Source organism: Athene cunicularia (genome assembly GCF_003259725.1).
Source record: "Athene cunicularia isolate RWA chromosome 2 unlocalized genomic scaffold, athCun1 chr2_part1, whole genome shotgun sequence".
Taxonomy (NCBI): Eukaryota; Metazoa; Chordata; class Aves; order Strigiformes; family Strigidae; genus Athene; species Athene cunicularia.
The window spans coordinates 42,363,742-42,387,052 of record NW_020799095.1 but is presented as its reverse complement, the minus strand read 5'-3'; the positions used below and the strand labels follow the sequence as shown (position 1 = coordinate 42,387,052).

At 36.3% G+C, this 23,311-nt stretch overlaps 1 protein-coding gene across 1 annotated transcript in view; it reads right to left on the bottom strand.

The window, feature by feature from the left end:
* VIPR2 (vasoactive intestinal peptide receptor 2) overlaps positions 1 to 22,024 on the bottom strand; it is a 60,160-nt gene extending 38,136 nt beyond the window's left edge. The window contains exons 1-3 of the mRNA XM_026842589.1: positions 21,865 to 22,024; positions 8,030 to 8,137; positions 4,229 to 4,326 (exon numbers count right to left, since the gene is read on the bottom strand). Of these exons, the coding sequence (XP_026698390.1) occupies positions 4,229 to 4,326; positions 8,030 to 8,137; positions 21,865 to 21,904 (246 nt within the window). The 5' untranslated portion in view covers positions 21,905 to 22,024. The remainder of the gene's footprint in view (positions 1 to 4,228; positions 4,327 to 8,029; positions 8,138 to 21,864) is intronic.
* Between the last annotated feature and the right edge of the window lie 1,287 nt (positions 22,025 to 23,311).

Sequence of the window (23,311 nt, the reverse complement as noted above, 5' to 3'; positions counted from 1 at the left end):
ACTCAAAAAAGATGAGACCAACATTGCCTTAAGTAAAAATTGCTTCATTAATTTTAATTATGTCAGTAAGAGTATCTTCTTATTCAAAAGTTCCCTAACCATAGTGGGAGATATGACAACTTTATAAATGCATAAACCTCCATATTTTCCTGTGTAAATGTGCACCAGCATATGTGTATCCATGAATGTGAACAGTCTCACAGCATACTGGTATTCTGCAGTGTCTTTGGACAGTCTGAAATTAATAAATTAAATTCCCACTGTGCTCTACAAGAGAGAATATCAGCTTATATTCAGGCATACTCCTTCTCACTTGATGTCAATGGAAGATCTTGTTATTTGTTTTAAGGAATAGTGGTATCTTAATCACATCTCATGGAAAAGGTAATGAAAAATGGAGAATGTAATGTAAATAAATATAACATGACTTACAGGCACACAGAAAAAGCATTGGTAGATGGCTGCCCTGCACTGCATTTTTTTGAGAGCGAAGGATTCAGTTCAGACTCAATACAAACAATCCATTAGTCCAGTGCAATGACCCACTTCACAGACAGTAGTAATGCATCTGTTTTCTAAAGGTAGCTACCGGCATTCAAGACAGTGTTTCTGTCAGTCCTGACCTCACTGCCTTGACTCCACTTGTCTTGGCTGGTGTATCTGTATTGCATAGTGGCTAGCACACCCACGATTTTCTCTCTGACAGCAGCCTAAGAGTGAATGCTTCAGGACAGTGGCCAAATAGGGAAATACTACTTCCATAGATGATGCTTCTACTTATGCACAAGCTGCAATAGTATCACCACATTTAATAGCCCCGAGGATCTTTCTCTCCATTAATTTGTCTTTGTCTGACCCTCTGCATTCAAATCACATAGCCTGTAACTTGGGTTTTTTTGTGTGATCTAATAAATCTCAGGACAATTCATGCTAAGATTAGACAAAGCTGTATTAACAGAGCCAGTCATTATTTTAAATAATGTGGACATCTTTCAGTCCTTTACATTCACCAAGCACCTTGTCGTGTATTAAGAATGCTGACAGATTGTTGAATACCCTCTGAAGACAGCTAGGACACATCTCTAGCTTGTTCAGCCTAGATAGATGATGTCAAAATATGTCAAAGAAATGTTGCAGTGAGGCTTGGGTTGGGTTAACACACCCTGAGGTGTGTTTCTAGCATGGTCAAATCAAGCTATTCATTTTGCCATTGTGCTACCATGAGCTCAACACAAACTAAGAAAAAAGAAAAAAAAAAAAAAGCGCAAAACCTTTGAATTACTGAGATTAACCTAAAACTTGATCTTGAATGTTAGCAGAAACCAATTCACTTATAGGAAAGAGACTGGAAGTATAAAATAAAGGTTTAGATCTACAATTTGATGTGATAACAACGAACAGATAATTTGTTCAGACACTGTCATACTTGTCAAATTAGTCCCAATAAATACAGGTAGGAGCACTAAAGAATACTAACATCTAACATAAAATAAAACATTCAATTTAAGAGTGCTGTATCAGGAAATTATAGTTAATTTCAAAATGTTAAGCAAACCATTTCTTTTTATAGTACCTACTAATATACCATTTGACATGGTATACTGACAAAATCGAACATTTTAACTCTCAGGAAAATCAACGCAAACTGTGGAAGCAGACAAGTTCTTTCAGCAGAGAAATAACAGATGACATGCTTGTGGTATTTTTAAATAAGCTTTCTCATTTCAGTGCATTTTCATCATAAAAATTTTGTATCTATTAATAAATGTCCTGTTCAGTATTTGCTCACTGATCTCTATAAAGCCTTCTCTAGAATATTCAAAACTGCCCAAAATAGATGCATATCTGGAGAGATATATATGTCTGGGTGTATGCATATATATATAAATATAAATATATATATAAAAAATAACTATAAAATATGTATAGAAATAAGTTCCTTTTGAAGTAAAGACAGAAGTCCTTATCCTAAAAGACAGCAAAAAAACAAGAATAAATAATTAGATCTATAACGGAAAGTCATTCAGCAGTGAAGATGCAGGCACCAAACTCACACCAAAGACAGTTTCTATCTTCTCCTTTAACACTGTCTTCAGAGAAAGCATATAGAAGAAAACTTGAGACTTGCCATAAGAAAAGTATTTTGCCACCTTCCCTAAAATATGATCTTCTTAGTTACTGTAACTTTGAGGGCAACCTCATACATCATCCACAAAGCATATTGTTGCATAACATTTTAGTGTCCAAAGTATTTTGTATCCAGATACTTAGGATATCATTTTTAGATCTTTTTGTTGAAATTCTAGGTCAAATATAAATGAAATATACTGATTTATGTTGAGTAAAGAATTTTTATTTTGAGGTTCTACCATTGAAGACTAAGATCTGAATTCAAGAAAATATCTTTCTTCTGTGTAACAGTTGGCTGATGTAGAACCTCAAATACCTCCTGAAATCTCTCAACTGCATGATATTTGCATTTTTTATAGTCTCCCATGAAGAGACAGATTTAAACATATGATTTCCTTTCTCCCTTTCCAGATTTTACTCTGATGACTTTTGTAATTTCTTTAACTACAAAAAAAATAATATCTGCATAGGAACAGCTTACCTTCTGACAAGCCAGCACTATTGTATCCACTTTTTTGACTTGTCAGCTTTAAGGTTAGAAAAGGATTATTGTCTTGTCCCACTGAAATAACCAGTTTATGATCTTCAGACAAAGAATATTCTTTAAGCAGTGACACTGGTATTTGAGAAAAAAGGACAGGACCCTCAGGCAATGCTGCTTCAAATACAATCAGTTCTTGTATTTTCCCTTTCCCTCCCTGAAACATGCTAAGCATTTATTTCATATACTATCAATGTTAGACATCTATGATATTCTATCTATTGTACTTTTGTTAATAATATTTTTAGTATCCACTTTCCACATCTCTCTTCTGATTTTTATCCTAATTTATTTGCTTTTTTTTACCTGGCTTTTGTAAATGTTGCTACTACTTCCTATTTCCATTTTCTCTAGGTTCATTCCTGCAAGTATGGTCAACTCACATTTCATTCTCCTCCATTAAATTAGTAATGAATATGTCAAACAAGAACTGCTTTTCTATTATACTAGTTCATCTGTTAATTAAGTATTTCTCACTACTTGAAATGTTATTTTTTTGTTAATTTGAATTTTTAAGTCTTGACCCATTTTCACTCCACATAATAATGTCTGGGTTGAATGACAGTGTTTTAAAATGGCTGTTTTAGCAGCAATGCATGTGTGTTCCCAAACTGTCGGATGATACCGATGTTTTAGAATGTGTCTTCAAAAAAGCTGGGAAAACAACATATTCTATCCATTTTCTTTATTATCTATTTTCAACTACAGTAATGGCTGGACTTTTAAATACAGAAAGAGATGGCAAGAACTGCATGTCTTAGCTAGAATGACAGAACATCTCTGCAAAACAGACAGAAGAGATTTGCTAGTGCTATTCCACACGTACTAAAACCCAGAAAAATCCAACCAGACAAGTACCTTTATTCATGAGAGGACTTAATCTGTGCATGCTAAGAGTTTTACTGAGACTGTGAGCTCATGCTTGCAAACAAAATCTTGCTCTGTTAGCCTTAGCATGAAAACAGATAGAAAATAGGCAAAACATGATGGAAAAATTATTTCCCTCATCAAAAAGAACAAAAAAGAGTATCTGCAACGTGAACAAATTCATTTTTCCATTTACAGTGTACTTAAGATATCGTGATATCTTTTTGAATGACTTTTAGTTGCTAAGGTCCAATATAAATCTGCAATAATTTCAATGACCTAAATTAATTCTATTTTACTTAAACAATACACTGGTATCAAGTGGTGCATGTATTATTAACTGATTCTTACAGTAGTAGGATTTGTTATGATAGAAACTTCTAGAAATAACACAATGCAAACCATATTTTGCACAAGCTGAGTGCCACTGCAGTATTAGAAATACAGATGCATTACTGCAATTACCAAGCATTTATCGCCTTGAATTTCGAACAGTTACTGAATTCTATATTTCTGATTTTATCTTATATGACATTTGCAACCCAAGCATATGGCAATCAATACTACCAAAAATTACTACAGATTTTCATTAATTCTAACAGAGTAAAATGGGTACTATTTAGAAGCAGTATGTCTGATAGCTGTATTGAACACCAGCATCTAAATGAATAGAAAAAGTATTTTTCCTACCTTATAATCATCTTCATAGTCATTATATCCACAAGTACTTAAGATGTCAGGAAAAATATCTGACCACCCATTACTCGTACAATTTTTGCTAATATTTCCTGTAAAGCAAAATTTGAGAATTTAAATCATGAGGATTCCAAAGTCTCCTCATCAATGAGTCTTTAGACAACATAATTTTGTCATTCTGTTAACATCCTGCATTTTCTAGCACTCCTGTTAAAGCAACTCAGTCATTTCATGTGCTGTTCATTCATATTACCTGGTTTTTACTCTTGCTCTGAGTTGCCTTTGCACTAGAGTACAAACGTAATTCCAAGCTGTGATGGCAGGCTTCTGCTTTGGTATAACAGCTATTTCTGTTACATCTGCAAAAGCCTGTAATATTTTGCTGTTTTATCTAAAGTATTCTGAAGGGGTCTTTCAGGTCACTCTATAAAGGGGATAATTTGTAGGTAATCTGGTAGAAAAGTAATTTAAATGAGAGTTGTTCTAGCCTATCTAAGCTTTTCTGAGAAGGCAATAGCAAATGATCTACTGAAGAGTTATAAAAGCTCTTATTATGGTGATGAATTACTGGTACAGCAAATGTTGGTACAGTTGGTAACGCACTTTAAAGGCCAAATTATATAATAGGTTGAAGAACAGGGAAATAAATATGCATGCCAAATCCCACCCTTTGAACCAAACACTGAAACAATGTAGTCTAAGGAACATACAGGAGATGTACAAGGATGGTTGGAAAGAAATTTTGAACATCTATTAATTTCAGAAAGGACATTTTGGTTGGAACTGAAAGGAGAAGTTGACTCTTTTTGCAGATAATGTCATGCAGACGAGAAGAGGCAACCCAGAATTCTACTCTTTAATCTAATGAATACGAAATAAAAGTCATACAATATGGATCAGCTTCAATAGGAGAAAACTGAAGAGTCTGATGTGAGAATAAGGAATAGTCATTAAAATTATTATAACTTACTCTTACAATGTTAGGTCATAAGCAACTGCCCATTGCCCTTCTTACAGCAACTGTTATATCCGTTATATTTGAAATCTATAATAATGTACTGCTTTGGTTTGGAGTAGTCTCTCACTGACTTAAAGATGCCTGTTTTTCACCACAAGAACAAATTTATGTGTCCCAGATCAACTTTGGCCAAGACTAACCAAATGTGTTTATATACACTCCAAACTAAAGCTTTGATTTTTATCTTGCTATTGGTTACTGGAATTTCTTCTTTGTATAAAGTCTTCAGTGGAAAGTTGTAAATATCCTACAAACAGCTGACCAACGAACAACCAAATCTTTCTAGTTTATAACAAGGCCTTGACCTCAAACTACAGTGTCTCCTCAAACAACAAGGACCATTTCTGCCATTTGGCATAGACATGGCATTTTTTAAAGAAAATGTAACTTATTTATGCATTCTGAAGAGTCTTCACTTTAAAAGTACATCAAGATTCTCTGACGAGGCAGAGCACAGGAATGTGTTAAAAGAACCACAAATTACGTCAAAGCTAGTTTTGCAAGAAAAAGACTATGTACTCAAGATGTTGAAATATTTTCTACTGAAAATACTGTAAGGTCTTCTAACTTAAAGACAGTTAGGCAATATCCTATGGAAGACATTGTTTATTTCTATAGTATTGTTCCATGCAATTAAATATTTCAGATGTCGACCTCATTTAAAACCTACAACTTGACACATATATTTCAATTAAAAATGCACTTTTTAATTCAATAACTTTCTGATACTCATATATAAAATAAAAAATAACTCTCTGATACCTACATTATCATGTACAATAAAAAAAAAAACCCATTATAGGATAATACGATTACTTTTACAGTAAAAATTAATTTAATATGAAGTTACAAATATTCAATAGAGAATTAATTATGTGGTATACTTTAACTATCTCCGTGACATCAAAGAAGAAATTAACAGCCAGTCCTCCAAAAGTTGTAAAGATGATAAGACAACTACTTTTTTTAATTCACAATTTAAATTGAGAAATCCTTTAAAGAATTGATGGTATTTAAAAGCCTAGTTGTGATCTGGAATGCTTCCATAAAAAATAAGGTAGTCTAGATCATCTTGTAGTATAATTTTAATTCCTCTTAAATCCTGAGGAAACTAAAGCATACATTTCACAAATCTGGCTAAATAAAGAGTTAAATTTAAAGATATTTTAATAATTTCCTGCCATAAGAATCAAGTGAATTTCACATGTGTTGTGTATGAATTAAATAAATTATATGTTCCTGACCATAACTGAATTATAAGGGTGCTGACACAATTAGATCTTAATTGAATCAACCATACAAGATGTTTGCTGCCTTCCTTCTCTGAAGTTATAGAAAGACAAGATTTTTAAAAATCCTCTTAACAGATGCCTCTAACAAATGATCCTGTTAGCTCCACAAGGAAGAAGTAAACAAGTAACTATATAAAAAGCTACACACAAGAAAATTATAGCAAACTATAAACAGGAAGTGATCTTTCAGTCTTAATGACAACATGCCCAAGTGAGATACAGTTGTAATGTGAAGGTTTTAGATTTAAATATTTATTATAGATGTTTTATAGGAAAATTAAAATGTTACTGTAATATAAGGTACTAACAGTTGTTAAATATCAAACATCCAAACTCCAGAGACAGTGTGCATGCTCTATCTTCTGGCAAACAGATAGAAGCAGCTGATTTAATTCACATTTTCAATTGCTGATATTTATTAGTCCTCTCTGTTTCATGACAACACTTTAAAATCTTTGAGTTATTTGAATACTGTTATAGATTTTACAACATTTAGTGAAGATTACACATACCTTCTCCTTTATAAACTGTTTAGACCATCATGATAAAATAATCAAGATTCACCAGCTCCAAGAATGAAAACCTTTTTTCTCATCTGTAGACTGTTTTAGTTATCTATTTTTTAGGGAAGGAAACTTAATCAGCAGTTTTGAGAATAAAGGTCTTTTAGTCATACTCCATGTTAGCCTCTATGTTAAAAGTAATATTGTTACAATGGTCTCTACAGAGACCTCAAAAGATGAATTAAATCACTGTGATAAGTTTTGCATCTTTCACCAGCTCTTCATGATAAAGGTTCCTCACCTGTGCAACACAGATAAGATTTTTCCTGCTCTGCTTTGAGATACATATGTGAAATGCTGTGTGTGCATCATCTATTTTTAAAGCCTCACTCACAAGCCAAAGTGCAAAGTCAAACGATAATATAATGTATTGACAAGATGGTACAGAGGATGGTAGACTTAAAACAGCTAAACATTTCAGCAATCTGAGTTCCTGGAGCTCTCTTCAAGTTCCATTAAAAAACAGAATAAAAGGTTTTATAATAACAACCTTAAACAGCAATAGTGATAATTTTTAGGTGTTAAATGTTAATGTTGGTTCATTATTGTCATGCAGGCAAGGAAGAGCTCCCCTCCTAAGCACAGAAGGAGTTACCTGCATGTGACCTGAAACTGTTAAAGACATCAGTCAAGCTCAGCTGCCTTAATAATTAACACTAATAGGTAAAAAAGAGCAAACTGTCTTCAGCCATGGTGTCACTATACCAGAATATATATTTAGTATCTGACTCAAAGAACACCACATGGAACACAATTATTTTATGTTTACATGATATATCATGAAGAGTTCTGTTAAGAACCTATTATTTTAACTCTTTAAAAAGAAAATAAAAACCTTAAACTGCAAATAAACCATTTTTAGCACATTATGTTATAAAATACCAAAGAGAAGCCAGCAAAAATACATCTTAAAATGAAATACCTGGTTTGCCAGAAAAAAGGCTAAATACTTTTGGACAAGGGACAGTGACAGTCTCTCCAATCCTCGCAGGACGCCAACACGTGATGTTATCCCAGCTTCCAACACATCCTGAAACAAAACCAGCAGTAAAAGATTTGAAAGCTCAGTCTGGTCTGAATCACCCTACTGTATTTACCTTATAAAGACTTGGTGGAAACTTTGGATGGCTAGTTCAAGAAGGATTAGCCTCTTTCAAGAAAGATGCAAACATGGTAATTTCTATGAAAACAGTAAAGGAATCATAAGAGTCTGCTGATTAATCAGTATATTTTTAGGTCAGTTAACATATTGTTTGTAAAGTGTCTCATTAAAATTATGTCATTTTGATGGGATCATGCTAAGAAAATAAATGTTAAAAAGTAACTTCTGAGTATTTATATGGATTACTAACATTTCCAAAATTTTGGGGATCTCTTAAACACAGTTAAAATGAACTTTTTAATCTGCAGTAATAGGCAGATTAGAACATCACAAAGAAATATTTCAGTAGTTCATCAGACTCAGCATCACAAATACAATAGGAGCGCACCATGACTGGAGAATTTTGGGGACAATGGGCACGGACATATAAAATCACCTCTCCTAAACTAAATAACAGGGATTTGAACAAAGAATGCTTGTGTACATTGATTTCAGGAAGGGGAGGTCATTAAATTTTATAGGCATGTTTTATTGTAGCACTAGTAACATCTCGTTACTAGTAGGTAGGAAATACTTGTTACAGTTTTGCCCATGATGATACCTAAATAAATGTGGCCCAAAAGCAGTATCTTGTGAATGAGCGTAAATCTTCCTATAGTTCACTACGAGCTCTTGGATCAATCATGCTCCACTTGTTTAAAGGTGTCTACTTATAATGCCTGCCTTCTAAGCTAAGTGAAGAGTTATGAAGGTTTCTGAATATAAGTCTTAAGAAGAATTATGATGACAAAAAAGTAAGGAAATGTTACTCATTATCTCAGTTTGAGCTATCTCAGAAAAAAATCACATGCAAAATTCTGGGCATTTATGTCTTCAAATAAGGCAACTGACAATTCACAATTTAAATTTGTAATTAATGCTAAAGAGAGAAATTAAAATTTTATCCTACCAATATTATCTCCATAAGATTATTAGAAAGTGTAAGGGACAGTTTGTTCCTCTCAGTAGAAAACATGAAACTTGGATTAGAAATTGCTTACATGCATGTATAATACTGTTCTTCAGCATATTTATAGTATTAGCAATTCACTATTCATTTACCTGTGCTAGTGAGGTCATGCCCCAAATCAAGCCACCTGAGTTAAATAAAGATGTAAAAAGGAATATTTTAAAGTTCTATATTTGTATTAAACCATATTAGTGCAATTAAACTTGGACAGTTTGTGTTGACTTAAAGTGTCTAGCATCCTACTTTCTAAGTTTAAGTTACTTTTAAAGTATATGTAAACTAGGGAGCACAAGAATGTGGCAGGTGGATTTTGCCCTAGCTGCAGCATGAGAGCCAGTGGCATAGCATTCCCATGGGACTCGCTTTCCTTTGAAGACATCTAAGTGTGATAGATGGGAAGGAGCCTCTGTGCTGTACCAAGAATAGGGTTTGGAGATTAAAAAAGATGAGAGGCTTCAGGAGGAGTGGCTGGAGAGCTGCCAGTCAGAGAGGGACCTGAGGGTGTTGATTGACAGAAAGCTGAACAGGAGCCAGCAGTGTGCCCAGGGGGCCAAGAAATAGTGTGGCCAGCAGGGACAGGGAAGGGATCTGACCCCTGGACTCGGCACTGGTGAGGCCGCCCCTCGATTCCTGTGTTCAGTTTTGGGCCCCTCACTACAAAAAGGACATTGAATGACTCGAGCGTGTCCAGAGAAGGGCAACGGAGCTGGTGCAGGGTCTGGAGCACAGGTCGTACGGGGAGCGGCTGAGGGAACTGGGGGTGTTTAGTCTGGAGAAGAGGAGGCTGAGGGGAGACCTCATCGCCCTCTACAGCTGCCTGAGAGGAGGCTGCAGAGAGCTGGGGATGAGTCTCTTTAACCAAGTAACAAGCGATAGGACAGGAGGAAATGGCCTCAAGTTGCTCCAGGGAAGGTTTAGCCTGGATATTAGGAAGCATTTCTTTACAGAACGGGTTGTTGGGCTTTGGAATGGGCTGCCCAGGGAGGTGGTGGAGTCCCCATCCCTGGAGGTGTTTAAGAGTCGGGTTGACACAGCACTGAGGGATAAGGTGTAGTTGGGAACTGTCAGTGTTAGGTTAATGGTTGGACTGGATAATCTTCAGAGTCTTTTCCAACCTAGATGATTCTGTGATTCTGTATTTCTGAGAGGAGGATTATGGGGTAAAGTTTGCATTTGGTCACCAATTCAATAGAGTCCCCTTTATACAGTTTCCCAAGGAAATGCTGTTCTCCAGAGTCACTTGTGCATGGGGACTGGCTTTCTTCTCTTCACTCCTTTTGGGTTTATACAGCTCTAAATGAAGCATCTGTTCTGAATTCAGAAAGATTATGTCAAAAATAAGGGATTACTAATGGGAACACTTCACAAAGTTTATCTGTGTGGATAGATATCATGTACTGCCATATCCTCCACTGCCTTTTATGCTGTATCAACCTCCAAAAAGGTATACAAGAAATGTATTAAATGTTCATTACCTCACACACCCACCCTCACTACAATACCTTTTCCAGTCAAGCATCAAAAATCTTCAAAAATTGAGGTATCACAACCTCTCTGGGTAACCTGCACAAACACAGTCTCCTCCACAAAGAATTTTTCTATGTATCTAATTACTATTTCCCTTGCTGCAGGCTACCTCCATTGTTTCCCATTGTGTTTCTTGGGGTTTTTCTTCTGTTCACATCTGAGAAGAGTCTGACTCCATCTTCTCTATAAGCCCATTAGGTAGACAAAATAGCAATCAGATCACTCTTCTCCAAGTTAAACAAACTCTGACTCCTAGACCAACGTATCTGACTCCTTGTAGCCTTACTTTAGGGTAAGGGAGACTTACTCAGGACTAGTAACTGTGAGAGTGAAATTCATTTTAGCTGTATTCCACAGTTGGCTGAGAAGTTCCTGTTCCCACTAACAATTAACTCTTTTCAAGTTTCTGGTCCTTACCTCTTGAATGAATGTTTTTAGCAACTGACTCAGAGTGTAATACTCTCTAGATTCCATAAACACTTCTGTTTTCCCTGAGATCATGCAAAGTTTGTCCTTTCTAGTGTATCACCCTCTACAGCAGTTCATACATTTCTTTAATAATTAACTCATGAGTTTTATCTATGCTTCATTATACCTGTCTACCTTGTACTCCCTTCTAGCACTTGTGGAATTTCTGTTAGCCTTAGTAACAGTATCTCTGAGATGATGTTGACTTGGTCATCTGTATATAATTTAAGAGGTTTACATCTGAGCAAGTCATCTTCATACCCTTTGAAGTCAATGGAACTTAAACATGCTTAGGTGCTTCCTGAGTTGCAATACTGGATCAAAATCAAGTCCAACTGTCTATGATGCAACACCAGGGCTTATGAAAAGTAAAAGAATGTTTACCTCAGGCAATTCAGGTCATGCTTCCTTCCCAATTGATTTTAAGCCAGAAACAACATCAACAACGTGACATACAAGTAATCAGAAAGACAAAGAAACTATTTTCTTCATCTGCCAGCATTCAGAACTACAGTCACAAAATGAAACTCTTTTGGCTTTGATGGATGTACTGACTGAGCCAGCACAAACAACCCCTAGAGTACACAAGACTAATTAGCATCTTGTGCGACTTCAGACCTTTTTAGTTCATCCTCATTTCCACTAACAAGTGAGAGCTGACATGAGTCATGAAAGTGTTCATGCATACCCATAAATGCTGATGACTTTCACAAATTTTCCCTTTTGTTCAATATGCTTTCTGTAAGATTGTGGATTTGCTACAGTAACTTGCAAACAGTTCAGAGGCCTTTATAAATTTTTGTTACACTGCTGTATGGACTGTGCTAAGGTTTTGATAAAAAGGCAGCTGAACAACATAGACTTCAGAGCTCCATTAGTATATTTTCCACAAAAAAACCCACAAAACTTTTATTCAAGCTTCAATTACATGCAATATTATACAGAAAAAATGAGGTACAAGTCCTATTCCCACCAAAACTAACACAATTTGCATCAAAACTTGAAACAAGCTTTGCAGGAAGGAAATCAGTAAACAAGTTTTTGACATTCAAAACATTACAAGTCACTAGTGTTTTCTGGTGAATGGTTTTGGTTTTTTTGTTTGTTTTGTTGTTGGTTTTTGTTTTTTTTTTTTACACTTTTTCTTCAGTATTTTAAGACTTCACAGGCATCTACAGCACAGGATAGAATGATATTTTTTCAGACTCCTTAAATCAAATAGATGAAATAACACAAAAGATGTTATTTTCTGCACCTAGGCTACATCCAAATGCATCAACAATTATGAGAGTGAAACTTGAGTTGTTGTCATCAGAATTCCAATAAGAACATTAAGCCTCAATTTATGTATATTTACAGGCTTATTTATTATGGTACAGGAATTCTGATGAAACTGCTGAAATGTCCTGGAGGCATTTATAATCACTGACTACAGTGTACTTCTGTAAACTGGTCTAGGTTTGAATGCTGAAATGATGGTGTTACTGGTGCACTGCTAGAGGCTGCTAGAAGTACAACTGTTAAACAATATGCATTTTCTGAGCTTTCAAGTCACACCTTTCCTCATTTCCCTCTCCTCCTATTACTACAGATGTTTTGACAATATTGCAGTCATATATCTTTTTCTTCACTTCGCAAAACATACCCCATTGCAGAGGCAGGATACAATTAACAAGTCGATTCTTACTTCACTTGCATCAATTTGTCTCTTCCATCCCAAAAACATATCCCTATTGTAAAACACGAGCTTAACTGTGCACAATTGAAACTAGGAATTAGTTTCCCACTGATCTTGGAAATTCTAAATGTGGCACAACTGGAGACCTTGGTGAATTTCACAGGTCTTCAAGTAGATATTGCTCTTTACCCACCATAGTATCATTTTACAACAAAAACATATGCAATATTGTCAGAGGGTGACAGAAGAATTCTTCACTTCATCCTAAAATACATGAAAATAGGCCAGATTAATTGCTGCCAACAACTGCCTGTTTCTCCCCAGTGACTACAGAGAAGCCTACAGTGCTATAAATACCTACACTGTTGGAAAATGAAGAGGTGATAAATACTATGTTAAATGTGTCTCTTTCTGCACATAGAAATCTAACTTGATCAGGCTTGATATTACCCTCTCTACTCACTTGCTCTCTACTACTCTGTGTCCAGCCATTAATTCATTTGGTGTTATGACTTCTGGACTGTCATCCATCATTGCTGCATTTCATAAAATCATTATGTACACTCTTATTCTCTAGAAGTTTTACTCATCTCCCACATATATAAGCCTGTTTCCTGCTGTCTCCAAAGGATATTAAGATACAAAACATTTTTATTTTTAGCTTTAAATAAAGTTTTAAGTTTTAGTTCTAGTAACAATTTTACCCATAATTCTGTAGAAAATATATCAAATTTAAATAAAACAAATTGCTCCAATGTTTATTTCATATGTCTGCACTTCTATTTATAGTATTTAAAAAAATATTCTAAGTATGCAAATGTATTTTAATGTATATTTTCATCCTTTTATGTTCATTAATGGATTCAGTCTCTATGTTTGCATTCTACTTCAATAAATTCTCAAGCCTTGATTGTTTTTGTCCTTTCACTCTACTCTGTACACATATAAAACCAGTCCAGGTCTTGATTAGTCTTAGCTCCTCAACTTTTTCTGCACATCTCTACTACTATACTCTTTACTTTCTTCTTTACCTATTAATGAAGCTATGAAAGGCAAGAAAAATAGGTTCTTCATCCCTATTTCTGTGCTGTCTAGAAGAACACTCCTGCACCCTACATATACCAATCTCTTTTCAACCTCTTTATCTGCATCATGTATTTCTCTGGTGTGTCATTCAAAGCGTATCCAAAGAAACAATCAATCTTCCCAGAAAACCTCTGCTCAATGACTCAAAAGTGTGGCCATGGTATCACTCCTCTACTGCTCTTCCCTCCAGTTCCTCCAGATAATATTGTAGATGCTATTCTTAGCTAGTTTCAACGCGTCACTTCATTTGAATGTTTGGTCTTTAATGCTTGTGATGCGTTCGCAGATACTTCATAGTGAAAGGAAATGTGGCAGACTATAAACTACATTGTGTTTCTGATTTTTTTTGAGCTTATGTAAGTATTGTCACCACATTCACCAATCTGCTATCAAAAGATCCAGTCTCTGAGCAACAAGTTTGCTTACGTGGATGTGCTTCTTCACCTATAAAAATGTGTAACACATTGGTTTATACTGGAAAGTTTTGTTTATATGTACGTTTAATCTACACATTAACCACTAGGTGGCACTTTGCATTTGGATTTTTTAAATTTCCAATTCAAGGAGAGGTTTAGCATTTTTTAAACTGTCTAGGCGTGCATGATACATGAAACAAAGAGAGAGTGCTTTGAAAATCAGCCAGAAAGTTGTCAGCTAGTCTAGGGTTTATTTTTCAAACAGGGAAACGTTTTGATTTTTGTACTTTGCTTGACAAAGCAGAAGCAATCTCACCTCTTATGGGCAATGTTCTCTAGACTGTAGGTCTGAATGCCACAGCATGTAATTTAGACTGCATGAGAATTTATGAACATATACAGACTGAAATTCTTTCCACATTTTCACACAAGTAATAAGAAAGAAAGTAAAAGGAGGCACTAGAGAAACAGCAAGCTAGTAAAGTAGAAGCAAAGCAAACACACAGCCGAACTGCTTAAAGTGGTAACAGGAATAAGACTAGCAAAAATACCTTTGCTCCAAGCTACTTTGCTAAAGCTCTATGCTGCCTACTTCGGTCAGGGCCCTGAGTGCATTAATAGGCCTTAATGGCCCTGACCAGCCTTACGCCTCTGCTCAGGGTCCCATCTAAGCTCAGGTTTGGGCCTTCAGCGATGCTGTAAGCGCACCTGAGCTCAGCTTTGTCACAGCAGTGCCTGTGCCTGCCTCTGCCTGGGCCTCGACCCTCCACCACGGCCCTGCTCGGCCACCCCAGGGCTGTGTCCAACCCTGGTTCCCTGCACCAGGCCCGACCCTGACCCCCACCTGCAGGCTAATGTCCTTGCCTGTCCCTACCCCAGGGAGATGCCTGACGTCTGGGGCTGGTCCTGCCCATGTCTGCCCTCTGGCTGCCTTGGCTGGGGGTAGCATGGGCTCTGCCTGCCAGGCCTTGCCCTGCCCGGCCTGCCCGCCCAGGGGCCCCCAAACCCCCTCCACGAGGAGCTGCCAGCCTGCGATCATGTGAAACTGGAAACACCGCCCGCAAAGCGCTCAAGCAGCAGCTCCAATATGCCTATGTTGAACGAAGGCGCTGTTGTGAAACCGAAGCGTACACAAGGTCTGATTATTTAGACACGTGGAGGAAATCCGAAGGAAAATGTTTTTAATTACTAGTCAACAAAAACTACTCATACACAGCAAGTAGAATTTTGGAAGTCTACAGTATACATCAGATTTAGCTAGTTAAACAGAACAACGAAACCAAATGAGTTTACCTCACATTCATGTAAAGTCTCTGAAGTTTATAGGTTTTCACAAGCTAGCACTATTACCAGGAATGGCAAAAATACTGTTACTGAGATTTCTAGGGGATTACTGGCTTTTCACTAAATGAAACATTTCAGAAGAAATGCCTTATTTCCCTTCTGAAGAAGAGTTTCTCATTAAAGAATCCGTAAGACAATTTTATATTTTAATGTAATTTACATAATTTTAGAGTTCTGTATGGAAACATGGAAGTTGCCAGCTAAACACTTTGAAAAAAGCCCTCTGAAAAAGAAAATGCATTTTCCATTTTTCCGCCAAATAAATCCTTCTTACCAATTACTCAAAATATTATTTGGAGACAAGAACATTTATTTTGTATGACTGGACAGCACCCTTATCTTACTATAAGAACACCATTTTCTCTTATACTGCAAAGATATTAATGGACGTATAGTCAAAACTTCAAGAGGTACCTTCATCTTCATGTTGCCCTAATTTAGATATGCTGTACATTCTTCAAAAAATATTATTAAATATCAATCTACTGTTCATATAAGCCACACCACAAAATATTAAAAGACTCTGTATATCGGGACCAGATATATTTCTGTTAGTTTGGATTATGTCTAACCCATGTGCTATTTGTTGTATTTGCTGGAGGTTTATAGTGTTTTGGTATACAAGCTTATGGCTTGTGGTATTTGAACTTTGGATGTCATGGAGAGTAGACTGCCATGGCCACAGATGTCTTTATCAAGACTCCAGTGCTTCTTTCAGAATCTTCTGAAAAACACAGTAAGTTCACTTACGGCTGTGCACTTTCCTTTTTCAGGGCTTCAACTGCCATTTATTAATGCCTGCGGCTGAATTTCTATTTACGTTTTGCAGGGGGGTAGAAATTTCAGACCTTCAAAATTGTCCAGTATATCTGTGGCCACACGTTGCCTCTCTCATTTCCAAAAAAGTTTCTTACTATCACCCTTAGTAACCTTTATTATATGAGATTTTTGAATGAGGCTGATTCTTGGTCTTTGCAGTTTATTTCCTGTTGGTTATTTTTCAGTAGGCAACTCCTTTCATTCAACATCCTTTCTCACCTATCGCCCAGTCTTCTCAAAAGACAAACCAGCTCTGCCTCTTTTTTACCTTCAAATAAATAAGAATAGCTTCCATAAAGCCCAGACACTGTCAACACCATAGAGATGATCAGTTTTATACGGTGTCATTAATGATGATACTTCAGTGAATGGAAGCCAAGATAGTCATTCAAAGCAGCCCCTTCAGCTCCCCTCATAAAAAAAATGTGTGAACTAAAACATAGCCACATCTGTACTACAGCTAGAAAAGCAGCAGCACAGAGATTCAAGAAAGCTAAAGTTGTCTTGCCAAGAACTACTGGTGCTGCATGAAAGGAAGTTCCATGATCCTACTACTTCATTTAATTCTACCTTTAATGCTACCTCAAATAACTCTAAGCAACACTGCAGTCTGAACTACTGACTCCTACAGAGAAAATAGCTGCAAAACCAAACAAAAACTGATGGAAGACCTTGATGAGATTGGAAGGAATAAGAAAGCAAGAATTTTGAGGAGATTCCTTTTCACCTAGCAAAAAAATGCCTCACCTGGCTTTGTGTAAGTCTCCTATGTATTGATGTGGAGGAGAAAGTGATTGTCAGGTTGTCTTAGTTATACTCAGAGTCAGTCCTTCAGTGCAATACAGAGATGTGTGTGTATGTGGATTAGAATGCAAAATAAACACCTTTCTTACTGGTAAAATAACCTTAACAGCAGAGGTTAGTTGGATAAACTAACTTTTGGATAACTTGGCATGGGTCCAACACTTTAATATTCATCCCACCATTCTGAAGAGCTTCCAGAAAAACGTGCTCTGTTTCACCCACAAGATCATGAGCTCAGTGCTGGAATCAGAGTGAAATTCTACTGGCAGTGTAATTCAGGAGATTGGATTATATAGAAACATTCGTCCCTCTTGCTTTACATTTATGAATAAGTAAGAGTATAATTTTGGTAGTTCTGTTTTAATTTCCTATTACTAGCTGCATTATGAAGTCTCTCTGAGAAGTTTATGAAATTCTTTTCAAAGCCATTTCTCTTTCTGTCTACATCCCTTCCTCAAAGTTAAGATGTGATATCTAAAATTAAAAATGTTGTCTGGCATATGGGTCTCTCAAAAACACATTTTGGAAAGCAAGAGCCAAAAAGACTCATTTAACTGTGCAGCCACTAAGTCCAAAATGAATAAAAACCCTCTAGACTTAATTTTCTGATAACAAAATCTTTTTAGAACTTTTTGTTGTAGAACCCCGTATTTTTGACCATAAGATTTCTCTTTTCATTTAAAGGTAAACAGAAACAAGTCAATCACTTTATAAGGAAAAATTCTAAATACTGAATAAAGATAGAAATTTGCAGTGGGCCAATTTTGATGTAGTTTCAATCACTTTTATTGGAAGCTTTCTATTTTTTGTAAGACGACAAGCCATCAGTAATAGGTAAAAAATAAATTAGTGGTTTTCCATATGGACCTCAAAATTCATAGCTATTATGAGCTATTTAGAATACAATTCATCTGCCTTCCAAAAAAAGCACACAAAAAAATTCCTCTCCTTGCCTTCCAGCTAAGGTGCATCCATACCCTAGGTGCCAAATTATATGAGGAAAGAAGGAAACAAATGCACAAAGAAGCCAATGCAGCCTTCATAAAATAAACAACTGGATTTGCTAGAGAGCGCTACAGAGAGGAAGGCACTGCCACAGATCTTCGGAGAGTGACTTTCTTCCCTAAATGGAGTGCACTGCTCTCCACTAACAGAAGAGTAGTGCCAATGCCTGAAAATCCCCCAAAGGGTGCAAAGCAGGAGGTCCGAATGTCTAACAGTTTGATGTTGGTAAATGAGCAGAATTTAGACAAAGTCAGTCCTGTGGTTTTAATATACCCTTAGCATCATTCAAAGGATATTTGTGCAGTATTGATATAGTGTTTCCTTGCAAAACACCCTGTTGCTTTATTAAGCCATGAAGTAATCAAGTCCTTCACAGAATTCGTAGTCAGTGATTTTAAGTGCGCTACAAGAATTACTGAAATTCCTCAGCCGATGTTATGAGGCAGCTCAGATGACTATAACATCATTTTATTACGTAAAAAACCACGCAACCCTACAACCACCTTTAAATCTTTCCTTTGACTCTAACTTGGAGCTGAGAAGTATTAAATAAGGTACGCAGTATGTAATTGCCATTTAGGTCAAAGGAGAAACTGCCTGTCCCATAAAATTTGGATCTTTAAAAATTCAGTAGCCATGCATGCTAGAAATTCTAGAGCACATTACTTAGAGCTGTGAAGGCTTCTCAGGTGCCCAAGAAGTTAATGAAAAAAATCCCGCTGATTTTGATAATGGAGGCCCAAGCCTCCAGTAGAAAATCTCAGTGAATCTTTGTTTCCAAACTCTATACAGTACCTTCACTAGATTTCATTATAGCTTTTGTAAGGCAGGTAGTGCATACTAAAGTTAGAAAAGTGTCCATCTTTCCCATTCAGGAGAAAGTGAAATAGGATTTGTGAATTTATTGTAATGAATTATGTTTCAAATGTACCACAAGTTTTAGGTGTGGAGCTAGGACTTGGACTAGTTCCAGTTTGCCAATTTTCATTAGTAATTCTTCTTTATCAATAGTCAGAGTATCACTGTGACATTCTTAAAGTCTCTGTTCAAAATACTCCTTGCATCTTTGTATGAGTACAGAGAGCTTATTAGGAAAATAAGGGCACATAGAGAAATGGGTATTTTTGGAAATGCAAATGCATATATTTATCGTAGGCTCTTCTGAACGGGCAAAGGTAAAGGTATCTGTAACATGAAGCATAGGATGAAGTCTCCTGTAACATTAATAACATTAAACATACAGTTTTTAAGGGTTCATTACCACAGGGCCTTTATTCCAGCCTCCTACAAAATAGAATATTCCCTTAGTTTCAGCCAGGAATTCAATGCAATCTATAAATCCTTCCACTGCTGTTTTATCACGACCTGCAGTGTTGAATCAACACTATCAGACATACTGTGTCCTTCCAAGGCATGAAGTCCTTCCATAGCAGTTTGCCTCACCCCTCTTCCAGTGAAAAGAGACTGTGAAGAAAATATCAACAGAAAATTTCTTTCTTCCCCTAGGGAACCCAAGATAAAACTGGTGTGCAGCACAAGGATACCCTTGGAGCAGCCCAGCATCTGGATCACAAAAGTGGATCTTGAAGAAAGCTTGACTTTCAAAGCTGTATAATAGCTAATAGTGAATTTATTAATTCAAGATTCAATTCATTAAGCTGGGCTAGTAATTATTTTTCCATCTGGCTTCACACTAGTATTATCTATGTAACAGCCGCCTCTCTTCACCACTCATAAATAAAAAAAATCTAAATGTAGATGAATTGTTCCAGTAAGATTTCACTTGGAGAGATATCCATGCAAATTATTCCCTGTTATTATAATTTTCCTAATTACTGTTCTGGATTAATAAAGAGGAGAAATTATAGTAAAATACAAACTGCTGCTGATACTTTTAATTATTGTATACAAATTGATATTAGTGGGAGTTACACATTTAAGTCAAGAAGAGAGGTGGAGAAACCATCATGAGTTGGGACTCATGTTTATGCTCACAGAGCACTGCAGATGGCAAGTCCCTGAAGTACCATAATCATCTTCAGAGTGCATTCAAAACAGTGAATATGAAAAAACAAATGCACTATGTATCACCTACTTCAGCCAAAGGAAAACAACCACACTCCAAGAGCTGTAGTATTCCAAGGAGCCCAGTCATTCTGAGATGATACATACCTGGACTACCATATCAAAAGGCAGGACACCAACGAGGCTTAGAGCTTTGTAGAACTAATTTGAAATTAATTACTTCCAGCCACTTAAAGATCATTTAACAACAGAAATATAATTATTAGTTTTAGATGCGAAATTACTTTGTAAAAATCTAAATTGTGTTTTGAATCAAGAAATGTTCAGTTGCCCTTAGATCTAAAATTTCTTTCCCCTTTATCTAAGCCTCACTGAAAGCCCATCCTTCCTTTCAATATTTCACATTTTACCAGAGTGCTGGGCAGAAAATGTATGCAAATGAAGCACTCCAAGAAGCACTTTTGCCTTTTCACCTGTAGGTGTGTAGAAACTGCTTTCTGCTCGCAATTTCCAGCATATGGTTTACAAAAGATAACTAATCATAAACCATTAATATCTTTTCCATTAAAAAAAAAAAAAAAGTAATAAATACACACTTCCAACTTTACGGAAAAGCCAAAACCTTTTAACCAACTTCTGCCCCAGCTACTTTAATGTTACAGATTCGCTTTTCATTTGCCTGGATTTATCAGTCACTTTTGTATTTTGCCTGCTGAACAAATGGCTTTATTAGCAGCTCCAACTTACAAGGAAAACATTTTTTTTTTTTTTTTTTTTTTTTTTTTTGTTCTACTCACATGAAAATCTAGCAAGGAAATATAGTAAAATCTAAAATTAAAAAACAGTAAACTACATCTCCTCTTCCTTCTTTCTTGTATTAAATTACATTTGCTGTATCTGTGTCTATATATTTATCCTTCTATGTAGAGAGAAAATAAAAACAAAGTAACAGAGAGAATTTGGGGTTTGACTACAACACTACTGTCCAGTTTTTCCTTTGCATGACTCTGGTACTGTGGGTGTCAATCTGATCTTCCATCTGAAACATCTTCTGTCTGGGAAGCCCAGAGATCATTCCTGTTGCTAGTACTTTACTTTCAGCCATAGCTAGAGATAAATGAGATAAATGCTTGGATCCAAGGCTTTAAACTTTACTTCAGACTTGTTTTTTCTGCTGATCCTGTCATCACCAGCCTGCAGCTTCTCTACCAGTCAGAAAATACTAGCAGCAACAGCTTAAAACATGAGAATACACTTGCTCCCATCTAGTGTCCCACCCAGTGCATGTCTAGCACCTGGCACACCTCTCACAACATGCTTGCTTGCAGCTGTACCTTTAATGCAAAAGCTGCATAAATTCTAAAATACATCAAATTATAATTTACAGATACAGCAACTGCAACAGTAAAGATGGTAAATGGAGAAAATCTTGAATACTTCAGCTGACGCTACATTACAGCTTATCTTTTCTTACCTTTGTAGTCCACTGGCTTTGCATTCTTTAGAAGTTCCATGCACCTTGTTTCCTCCTTGTGAATCTCCAGCTTAAATCTGCATTCTGGATGAACACCATTCACCTGTGTCAAATTAACAAACAGGCTAGGGTCTTGAAACACTAATTAAGATTCTTTATGAAGGATGCAACTAGTAATAATGAAAGCCACAACTTTAACTGGCACTGGTTTTGCCCAGGTATGTGCTAGGCATTTTACAGATCCAGTCATTGCCTATTTTAGCTTCTCACACGTTGACTTTTCAAAACAAAATGTCAAAATAATCTACTAGAGCGTTCACTGGCTCCTTCCTGCAGCATTTCAAGGCAGTTGTCATTTACAAGAAAATATTTAACTTTCTAGTGCATTCACCAATATTGTTTCATGAGTCTTTTACTCTGGAAAAACTGAGTCAAACTGAAGCAGGAAGGTAAACACATTTGCTTTTTTTTGGCTTTGGGGTAAGTTAGAATGCTGAAAGTTTAATACAAATCACAGAACCTGAAAACTGATCAAACTGCTTTTTCTTTGACATGGTAAATTTTTCTTTTCTTCCCTTTTCTACCATGTATATTTTATCTCCTGAAGGCCACAGAGCACAATTATCTGATTCAAGCAAGTGCTACACAGGAAGAAAACTCCACTCCTTGAAAAATTAAAGCACTATTGCCTTTACTTGTTTATAGCCCTGCCCCAAGTTCCTTCGTTTTCAGAAAAGGTTATTTATGTCCACGTGAAGAGACAGAGAAGTAACAGTATTGGGGAGAGAAACAAGACACCAGGAAGTTGTACTGAAGTCAGTTGGATTCACAGAAGCAGACAGAGTATAATAAAGAAACATGCAGAGTCTGTAAGAGACTGCATGGGAGAAATGACTGTAGTAGGTGACAAATGGGAAAGCAGGAAACATCACTGAAGCTGAAGGGACAGTGTGATTAGCTCAAATCAGATAGCATCATAACAAAGTAAAATGTGAATATGCAGTACTCCAGACATCCTCACACTTGTAGTTACCAAGAAAAGGGTGGTCTCTCCAAGTTTCTCCTTTCTCTCACTCTTTTTAAGAGACATTTAGTAACAGGATCTGGTTAAAAAAAAAAAACTCTTAAAAAAAAAAAAAATTAAAAATGGCAGTACTTAATTAATTAAGCTGTGATCATGGACCCAGAGTCCAGAGTTAGGACTGAGAACCTGGTTATTCTGCATGGACCCAGAGTCCAGAGTTAGAACTGAGAACCTGGTTATTCTGCAGTCTCCTTGTGGGCAAGCCACTTGTGCAGCTTTTAAAAATACGGTGTAATAGCCATCAGCATAACAGCAGGAGCTGTCATGAAAACTCACAAAAATCTGTCCCTTCTCCAAATGTCTCATTTTACCACCTACAATATCAGAACCTTACTTCCTTTCCCCATCTTTTCTCTACATTGA